This window comes from Cetorhinus maximus, unplaced genomic scaffold (assembly GCF_964194155.1).
Source record: "Cetorhinus maximus unplaced genomic scaffold, sCetMax3.hap1.1 HAP1_SCAFFOLD_214, whole genome shotgun sequence".
NCBI classification, from domain to species: Eukaryota; Metazoa; Chordata; class Chondrichthyes; order Lamniformes; family Cetorhinidae; genus Cetorhinus; species Cetorhinus maximus.
The window spans coordinates 268,387-279,329 of NW_027596186.1; the positions used below are offsets into that span (position 1 = coordinate 268,387).

Below are 10,943 nucleotides of genomic sequence, written 5' to 3' on the forward strand. Positions count from 1 at the left end.
CATTCCTCAGGGTAGTGCCCTATCTACAACAGTTTCATCAATGGCTTTCCCTCATCATAAGGTCAGAAGTAGGAACGTTCGCTGATGATTGTACAATGTTCAGTTCCATTCGTGATTCCTCAGATCCTGAAACAGTCCGTGCCCGCATGCAGCAAGATCTGGACAACATTTAGGTTTGGGCAGATAAGAGGCAACTAACAATTATGCCACACAACTGTCAGACAATGACCATCTCCAAAAAGAGAGTATCTAACCACCTTCCATCTCTGAACCCCCCACCATCTACCTGGGATCACTGGTGACCAGAAATTTACCTGGAACAGCCACATAAACACTGTTGGCTACAAGAACGGGTCAGAGGATGGGAATTCTGTAGTGGGCAATTCACCTCCTGACTCCTAAAGCCTCTCCACCATCTACAATGCACAAATCAGAAGTGTGTTGGAATACTTGCCTGGTTGGGCACAACTCCAACAGCACTCAAAAAAGATGATACCTATCCAAGACAAAGCCACCCAGATAATTGGCACCCAAACCACCACCTTAAACATTCATTCCCTCCACCACTGACAGTGTATACCATGTACAAGATGCACCACAGCAACATGCCATGGCAAGCTTCAAGAACACCTTTCAGACCCATGACCTCGAACATCTACAAGAACAGGCAGATGCATGGAAAAGCACCACTTTCTAATTTCACTCCACATTACAGATCACCTTATGACTTGGAACTATAAACCTGTTCCTTCATTGTTGCTGGGTCAAAATCATCAAACTCCATACCTAACAGCACTGTATGTCTACATGGACCACACGGACTGCAACAATTCAAATTAGGGATGGGCAACTCTGGCCTTACCAGTGCCAAATACTCATCATGGGATGTAGTTGTGAATATAAAAGTGATCAAAGCTACAACCACTGCAATTTATTCAGTGCTAAGGAACAAAAAACTGCACAACTAATGTACCAAACCACTTAGTGAGAGAGGACACTGAGCAAATCAGACACAGTACCTTTGAATAAGTCAGAGCAATGCAGCAAAGACACTGAGTAAACAACACATCTGATACTGTGCTATTCTGCTCACTATTGAAGAGGTTAAGAAAAATGCATTTTATGCACAGATTCTGCATACATTTCTGAGCTAAATGATGGTCATATTCGGAGTTGCACAACTCCGAATCTTGAACACTGACTCAATTTACAACCAATCATTGACAAATAGGTTACAGTGATTGTGGTAGGAGAAATTTTAGCAGCAATATATCTTTAGGCAGCATTTCATGGAAAAATGCTGTCTGGGATTAGTGATTTTATGACAACAAGTTTCCTTCTATTCTTGAAGAACAATCTTACATTCAGGCAAATATAACATTGATCAGGTAATAGGTCCTTTGGAACCTGGGTTTTTGTTGTCGTGGTGTCTATAACATGCAAATCAACAGTTCATGAGTAAACCGAACAGCAAGATGTCAGATTCATGGGGATCCTTACCCCCAGGCAACGTAGGGCTCCACCATTTTCAGCATTTTCAATGATGTCTTGTTCAATTTGACAAAGGTCCCACTGTAGAGTTTGCGAAGCCTCAACATCTGAACAATTTTCCGCACCTTTGGACTGACCCCATGAATCCTGCCAAAACCAAACATATTTAGCTGACTGAAGTAAAGATCGGACATTAGTCAATAACATCTTTGCACCAACGGGGACGCAGAGAGTAGTGGGAGGGAGACCAGACCTTTGGGGGGGGGGGGGGGGAAGGGAGGAGAGCGAGAGAAGGGGCAGGTGTGAGGACAGTCTTCCGGGTGACACGGTCAAGGTTTTGGGTGGGTGGGGGGGAAGTTGAGAGATGGGTGGGGTGGGAGACAGGAGTGAGATAGGGATGTAGGGGAGGAGAACGCAGAGAGGAGGGTGGGCGGAGAGGGCTGGGGCAGGGCAGAGGGGTGGAGAGAGGGGGAGAAGAGAGAATCGGGAGCGGGGCAGATGGTGGGAGGAAGTGGGGCAGAGGGCTGTGAGAGTGGTGTGAAAGGGTAGAGGGAAGGTGATGCGGGTGTGAGGTGGGAGGGTGTGAGGGAATGGAGGTAGAAGGAATAAGAGGGTGAGGGGCCAGGCAGGACCATGCCTAGCAGGACTGGCAAAAACAATGCTCCTTCTTGTACAAAGGTTCCCTGCCTCCTGTGCTTGCTGTTGCTCCAATCACAACTCTGCAGTCAGTTCCTCCTCTCCCTGACTGTTCTCTTATTCTTTCATGAGATGTGGGCATTGCTAGCAAGGCCAGCATATGTTGCCTATCCCTAATTGCCCCCAAACTGAGTGGCTTGCCAGGTCATCGCAGAGGGCAGTTAAAAGTCAATCACATTACTGTTGATCTTGAGTCACATGTATGCCAGAACAGATAAGCATGGCAGATTTCCTTCCCTGAAGGACATTACTGAATTTGTGAACCAGATGTGTTTTCACAACAATCGATGATAGTTTCACTGGCTGAGATTAGCTTTCAATTCCACATTGTATGAATTGAATTGAAATTTCGCCTGCTGTTGTGGTGGGAATTGAACCCACGCTCTCAGCGCATTTGCCTGGGCCTCTGGATTGCTAGTCCAGTGTCATTATCACTTTGCCAGCGTCTGACAGCAAAGTTGCATTTTTTAAACCCCCATACCTTAGACTAGCTCTGAAGGTCAGAACATATATTTAAAATGGCAGAATTCCAAGATGCCAATGTCAGAAATCCGCCAAATGGAAGAAATTTCTCATCTCTGGATGATACTCACGGTCTGAGCCGCACTGCAAACACCAACTTCTGTCCCACGGGCACTTCAGTCTGACCCGGCTTTTTTGCCATTCGAACAAACCGCACTTCATCGTGGTATTTCCGCCTGGAGTCTCTTATAAAATTCTCAACTCGTTTAAACCGAATCTGCTTCCCCTTCTGAAGCTGAAATGATACAAGTGCAATTCAAATCTAAATTAGAATCAATGTACAAAGAGTTCAGTGCCCGACTCAAGAACATTTTAAATATCAACTCTTAAGTCTCAATTAAAATTCATCAGTTATTTTGAAAAGTTGTGTATGGTGCACAATCAGGTACATCCTTTGCAATTTTAGGCAACATTCCTCATAAAACACTCAGATTGGCTACTCTCTCCATGTCTTACGCCCAATTGGCTACTTTCCCAGACAAGGCCTCATTTAACACCTCATCTGAAAGACCAATGCAGCACTCCCTTAATACTATGCTCGTGTTGTACAATCTGACTCAGGAAAGAGTGCCACCATTGAGACAGAGAATAGGCTTAAGATATTTCAACCATCTTTGTATTTGGGTATAATAGCATCGTGAATCAGTGTTCCTGGACTAGCAATCCTGAGGCTAATGATTCTGAAACACAAGTTAAAATCCCATCAAGTCAGCTGGGGAATTAAGTTCGATTAAATAAAACCCAAAATGAGAAGCTAATGCCAGTAATAGTTACCACAAAACTGCTGAGTAGTCATTAAAAACCATTTGATTCACGAATGTCCTTTAGGTAAGAAAATTAGAGTATAAGAAGAGACCAGCAGCTAACATAAAAAGGAATCCAAAGTCTTCTAAAGGAATAATGGTGGTAAATGGACAAGTGGGGCCAATTAAGGACTAAAAAGGCGATTTATTCATGGAGGCAAAGGGCATGGCTAAGATACTAGTACTTTGCATCTGTCTTTACCAAAGAAGATGCTTCTAAAATCAGCGTGAAGGAAGTGGTAGTTGAGACACTAGGTAGGTTAAAAATTGATAAGGAGGAAGTATTAAAAAGGCTGGCTGCACCTATAGTTGATAAGTCACCAGGACCTGAACAGATAAATCCGAGGTTGCTAACGGAAATAAGGGTGGAAATTGCAGAGGCACTGGCCATAATCTTTCAATCTTCCTTTGATTTAATGGTGGTGCCAGAGAACTGGAGAATTGGAAATGTTACACCCTTGGTCAAAAAAGGTGTAAGAATAAGCCAAGTAACCCCATGGCAGTAAGTTTAATCTCAGTGGTGAGAAAGCATTTAGAAATGATACCCAAGACAAAATTTAAGTCACTTGGACAAATGTGGATTAATTAAAGAAAGTCAACAAGGATTTGTGTTAAGGACAAATCCTGTTGATTGAGTTTTTGAGACAGTTAACAGAGAGGGTTTTGCGGTTAACGTGGTGTACATGGGCTTGCAGAAGGTGTTTGATAAAGGGCCACACAACAAGCACATCAACAAAGTTAAAGCCCATGGAATAAAAGGACAGTGACATCATGGATATGAAGTTGGCTGAGTGACGGGAAACAGTAGTGGTGCGACATTTGTCTTTCAGGTTGGAGGAAATTATATTATGGGCTTTCCCAGGCGGTCACTATTATGACCACTGCTTTTCTTGATCTATATTTAAGATTTGAATGTGCAAGGCACGATTTCAAAATTTGCTGATGACACAAAACTTGGAAGTATTGTGAACTGTGAAGAGGATAGTGATAGACTTCAAAAGGACTTGGGCAGAAATGGGCGGACATGTGGCAGATGAAATTTAATGCAGAGAAATGTGAAGAACAAAGAGAGGCAATACAAAATAAAGGACACAATTCTAAAGGGCTGCAATAGCAGAGGTACCTAGGGATATACTCCTTTTTTAGAAACAAAATCAATAAATTAAACTAAAAATCAATGAGGGGTGACAGCCCCTGGTGGGGCACTTTAACTAAAACAAAAACGTGAAATGAAGTTTACAAAACTAAACTAAAATGTCGTTTCCTCAGGTGATGATGCAACCCAGCCCCCGTGGTGCCCACTAATCACGGAAAGCTTCGAGCATCCTGGTGGACACCACGTGCTCCCTCTCCAGGGCTACCCGGCCATGAATGCAGCCGTGGTAAAGAGGCAGACAGTCGGGCCAGACAACCCCCTCAACTGCCTGCTGCCTGGAACTGTAATGCACCTTCCATGGCCATGAAGTCCCAGAGTGGGATTGGAACCCAGAGCTTCTGGCCCAGAGGTAAACCTGGGGATATATGTGCACAAAGTCATCGACAGTGGAAGGTCAGGTTGAGAAAGGGTTAATAAGGTATCCTGGGTTTCACAAATAGACACAGAAAATGCAAAAGCAAGGGGGTTATAGCGAACCTTTATAAAACACTGGTTTGGGCTCAACTGGAATACTATGTCGAGTGGTTGGCAATATATTTTAGGAAGGATGTGAAGGTATTAGAGAGAGTGCAGAAAAGATTTACAAGAATGGTTTCGAGGATGAGGGACTTCAGAGGATAGATTAAGAAAGGCTGTTCTCCTTAAAAAAACTGTAGGTTGAGAGGAGATTTGATAGAAGCGCTCAAAATCACGAGGGGCCTGGATAGAGTACATAGGGAAATATTGTTCCCATGAGCAGAAGGGTCAAGAACCACAAGATCACAAGACATAGGAGCAGAAATTAGGCCATTCGGCCCAGCGAGTCTGCTCCGCCATTCAATCATGGCTGATAAGTTTCTCAACCCCATACTCCCGCCTTCTCCCCGTAACCTTTGATCCCCTTACCAATCAAGAACCTATCTATCTCGGTCTTAAATACACTCAATGACCTGGCCTCCACAGCCTTCTGTGCCAATGAATTCCATAGATTCACCACTCTCTGGCTAAAGAAGTTTCTCCTCATCTCTGTTCTAAAAGGTCTTCCCTTTACTCTGAGGCTGTGCCCTCGGGTCCTAGTCTCTCCTACTATTGGAAACATCTTCCCCACGTCCACTCTATCCAGGCCTTTCAGTATTCTGTAAGTTTCAATCAGATCCCCTCTCATCCTTCTAAACTCCATCGAGTATAGACCCAGAGTCCTCAAACGTTCCTCATATGTTAAGCCTTTCATTCCTGGTATCATTCTCGTGAACCTCCTCTGGACCCTCTCCAGGGCCAGCACATCCTTCCTGAGACACGGGGCCCAAAATTGCTCACAATATTCTAAATGTGTTCTGACCAGAGCCTTATAAATCCTCAGAAGCACATCCCTGCTTTTATATTCTAGTCCTCTCGAAATAAATGCCAACATTGCATTTGCCTTCCTAACTACCACGTCAACCTGCAAGTTAACCTTAAGAGAATCCTGGACTAGGACTCCCAAGTCTCTTTGCACTCCAGATTTCTGAATTCTCTCCCCATTTATAAAATAGTCTATGCCTCTATTCTTCCTACCAAAGTGCATGACCTCACACTTCCCCACTTTGTATTCCATCTGCCACTTCTTTGCCCATTCTCCTAACCTGTCCAAATCCTTCTGCAGCCTCCCCGCTTCCTCAATACTACCTGTCCCTCCACCTATCTTTGTATTATCTGCAAACTTAGCCAGGATGCTCTCAGTTCCTTCATCTAGATCATTAATATATAAAGTGAAAAGTTGTGGTCCCAACACTGACCCCTGCGGAACTCCACTAGTCACTGGCCACCATCCTGAGAAGGACCCCCTTATCTCCACTCTCTGCCTCCTGCCAGACAGCCAATCTTCTATCCATGCTAGTACCTTGCCTCTAACACCATGGGCTCTTATCTTACTGAGCAGCCCCTTGTCAAAGGCCTTCTGGAAGTCCAAGTAGATAACATCCATTGGCTCTCCTTTGTCTAACCTACTCGTTACCTCCTCAAAGAATTCTAACAGATTTGTCAGGCATGACCTCCCCTTGATGAAACCATGCTGACTTTGCCCTATTTTACCATGCACTTCCAAGTATTCTGAAATCTCACCCTTAATAATGGACTCTAAAATCTTACCAACGACCGAGGTCAGGCTAATCGGCCTGTAATTTCCCGTCTTTTGCCTCGCTCCCTTCTTAAACAGGGGGGGTTACATTAGCGATTTTCCAGTCCTCTGGGACCCTCCCTGACTCCAGTGATTCCTGAAAGATCACCACTAACGCCTCCACTATCTCTTCAGCTATCTCCTTCAGAACTCTGGGGTGTAATCCATCTGGTCCAGGTGATTTATCCACCTTCAGACCTTGCAGTTTTCCTAGCACCTTCTCCTTGGTAATGGCCACCATATTCACCTCTGTCCCCCGACTCTCTTGAACTTTGGGGATGTCACTCGTGTCTTCCACTGTGAAGACTGATGCAAAGTACCTATTCAGTTCCTCTGCCATTTCTTTGTTCCCCACTACTACTTCTCCAGCGTCATTTTCCAGTGGCCCAATGTCCGCTTTTGCCTCTCTCTTACCCTTTATTTCTCTAAAAAAACTCTTGCAATCTTCCTTTATATTACTGGCTAGTTTACCCTCAAATTTAATCTTCTCGCTCCTTATTTCTTTTTTAGTTGTCCTCTGCTGGTCTTTGTAGGCTTCCCAATCCCCTGGTTTCCCACTGCTCTTTGCCGCCTTTTATGCTTTCTCTTTAGCTTTTATGCTGTCCCTGACTTTCCTTGTCAGCCATGGTTGCCTCGTCCTCCCTTTAGTATGCTTCTTCTTCCTAGGGATGAATTTTTGCTGTGTCTCCCAAATTACTCCCAGAAACTCCTGCCATTGCTGTTCCACTGTCTTTCCTGCTAGGCTCATCTCCCAGTCAATTGTGGCCAGCTTCTCCCTCATGCCTCTGTAGTTGCCTTTATTCAACTGTAATACCATTACATCTGATTCCAGCTTTTTCCTCTCAAATTGCAGGGTAAATTCTATCATATTATGGTCACTTCCTCCTAAGTGTTCCTTCACCTTTAGCTCCCTTATCAAATTTGCCTCATTACACGTCACTAAATCTAGAATTGCCTGTTGCCTAGTGGGCTCCACCACAAGCTGCTCCAAAAAGCCATCTCGGAGACATTCCACAAATTCCTTTTCTTGGGATCCACTACCACCTGATTTTCCCAGTCTACCTGCATATTGAAATCCCCATGATCACTGTAACCTTGCCTTTCTTACACACCTTTTCTATCTCCTGGTGTATCTTGTGCCCCATATCCTGACTGCTGTTCGGAGGCCTGTACATAACTCCCATTATGGCTTTTTTACCTTTGCGGTTCCTCAGAGGACAGTGATTTAAGCTGAATGGCAAAAGAACCTAGATGAGGAGTTTATACAATGTTTTCTGGATAGCTTCTTAGAATAGCATATTCTGGTGCCAACCAGAGAGCAGGCTAATACTGGACCTGGTATTGTGCAACGAGATAGGATTAATTAATGACCTCATAGTGAAGGCACCCCTAGCATCAATCATGATATGGCTGAATTTTATATTCAGTTTGAGGGAGAGGAGAGTGGGTCTAAGACTAGCATTTTAAACTTAAATAAGGGGAATTATGAGGGTGTGAAAGTAGAGCTAGCTAAAGTTAAGTGGCAAATTAGGTTAAGGGTATACGTCAATATAGATGCAGTGGCAGACATTTAAGGGGATATTTCAGAATACACAGAATAGATACATTCCAACGAGAAAGAAAAATTCCAAGGGGAGGACCTTTTGTGGTTAACTAAAGTTAATGATAGTATCAAACTTAAAGAAAATGCATATAATTGCTCAAGGATGGGTAGGTCAGAGGATTGGACAGAATATAAAAATCAGCAAAGAATGACTAAAAGATTAATAACAGAAAAATTAGAGTACGAGAGAAAACTAGCTAAAAAGAGAAAGAGAGATAGTAAGAGTTTCTGTAGATATTTAAAAAAGAAAAGAGTTAACAAAGTGAGCATTGGTCCCGTAGAAAGTGAGTCTGGCGAATTAATAATGGAAAATCATGAGATGTCAGATGAAGTGAACAGGTATTTTCCATTGGTTTTCACTATACAAGATACAAGTAACATCCCAAAAATGGCTGTAAATCAGGAAGTGAAAGAGAAGGAGGAACGCAAGTAAATTACAGTCAGGAACGTGGTACTGAGCAAATTGTTGGAGCTGCAGGCACAAGTCCATAGGCCTGGATGGACTTCATCCTAGGGTTTTAAAAGACGTGGCTAGTGAGATAGTTGATGCATTGGTTTTATTTTTCCAAAATTCCCTAGATTTGGGGAAGGTTCCATTTGATTGGAAAATAGCAAGTGTAACCCCTTTATTCATAAAAAGAGGGAGACAGAAAGCAGGAAACTACAGGCCAGTTAGGTTAACATCTGCATAGGGAAAATGTTAGAAGCTATTGTTAAAGATGTTATATCAGGGCACTTAGAAAAATTCAAGGTAATCAGGCAGAGTCAACCTGATTTTGTGAAAGGGAAATCCCGTTGAACCAATTTATTGGAACTCTTTGAAGAAATAACATGTGCTGTAGATTAAGGGGAACCGGTAGATGTACTGGATTTAGATGTCCGGAAGGCTTTTGACAAGGTGCACATCAAAGGTTATTGTGGAAAATAAATGCTCATGGTGTAGGGGGTAACATATTAGCATGGATAGGAGATTGGCTCACTAACAGGAAACAGAGTAGGCATAAATGGGTCATTTTCTGGTTGGCAGGGCATAATGATTAGTGTGTCGTCAGGGATCAGAGCTGGGGCTTCAACTTTTTACAATTTATATAAATGACTTGGACATAGGAACAGAAGGTATGGTTGCTACATTTGCTGATGAAACAGATAGGTTGGAAAGTAAGTTGTGAAGCGGCCATAAGGTAGCTATAAAGGATATAGATAGATTAAGTGAGTGGGCAAAGATCTTAGTGTGTGAAAATGTGAAATTACCCAATTTGGTGAGAAGGATAAAAAGGAAGCATGGTTCGTCATTATCTTCCCAAGGGTGTTAAAAGATAAATGTTGGTCTTACTAGTGATGCGGACAAAAAAATCTTCAGATATCACATGTGCAAAAATCAGGGAACATTGTGATCTGGACTAAAACATAGGGACAGCTATTCAGCCACTCAAGCCTCTTATGTCGATCAGTCTGTTTCTAGTTCAAGAAAGAAAGAAGCATTGCTTGATTTAGTTCTGGGAAATGAAGTGTGTCAGGCAAATAGGGCTAAGGGAAAGCTCTGTTGGACAAAGAGGAGCATAGGATTGATGGGAAAAGGGTGAGCTTTTAAAAAGGGAGGTTATGAGGTAATGGGCTGAATGATCGTCTGTGCTGAAATTTCTAGGATTCCATGAGAACCTAACATTAGTGTAAAAAGTTACTGCCCACAGAGCATGGGATATATCTATCAAAGAGACCTTTGAACCTTTCAACTGCATCAGTGAGGGCCTTGTACAGGATGTTCTCATTAGTCAGACATGGAGAAACAACTGGGAAACAACAGGGCATGTTTCCAGTGGTATAAGCAGCCCAATTACAGCTCAGGAGGGGAGGGGCAGGCACACCGAGGGGAGGCAGCGAGGGTACAGAGATGCAGAGAGGGATTGCAAGAACTACTGTGCCCTCAAAGTATTCCAGACCTTTCTCTTTTCCTGTAAAGCTTGCTTGGCTTGTGTGGCCTTTATGGCCTGGTAAGCCTTCCTCTTCTTTAGTAGGTTCTCTGGGACAAGTGGGAGTTTCCTCTTCTCCCTGAAAAATATAAAGAGAGTTATTGCACAAAGCAAGTTTGTCAGCAAAACTAGAACCTGAAACTAATGCACATTCAAAAGTAGAGGAAGAGCAAAGAGTTGAAGGCACAGGCTGTACTTAATGTTTCAGAGGCTGCAATATTATCCAAATGCCTTGCAATCCTCAAGGGAATCTAGGACTCATCCTCTCTTTGCAGGAAATGTTTGTGCAGTGTCCCCAACAGTCCACATGGGCTAACTTTCACAGCTTTTATTATCTGATTTGTGGAGCCCTACCTCTATACTGCTTGGGACTCACTACCGAATACCTGTCACTCAATGGATAGACCAGGATATAATGGCAGATGAAGACAGTGAGACCATTACAATTGACATTCTAACAGAGACTCTCCATGTTTTTATTGATAATTTCCTCTTAAACAGCTCCTTTAAAATAAAATACATCTCAAATCACCTCACAGGAAGTGCAAATAGGAAAAACAACAGGTTC

At 43.2% G+C, this 10,943-nt stretch overlaps 1 protein-coding gene across 1 annotated transcript in view; it reads right to left on the reverse strand.

The window, feature by feature from the left end:
- LOC144673038 (large ribosomal subunit protein uL30-like 1) overlaps positions 1–10,456 on the reverse strand; it is a 53,830-nt gene extending 43,374 nt beyond the window's left edge. Inside the window, exons 1-2 of the mRNA XM_078535033.1 lie at positions 10,346–10,456; positions 2,781–2,944 (exon numbers count right to left, since the gene is read on the reverse strand). Of these exons, the coding sequence (XP_078391159.1) occupies positions 2,781–2,851 (71 nt within the window). The 5' untranslated portion in view covers positions 2,852–2,944; positions 10,346–10,456. The remainder of the gene's footprint in view (positions 1–2,780; positions 2,945–10,345) is intronic.
- Positions 10,457–10,943: the final 487 nt, after the last annotated feature.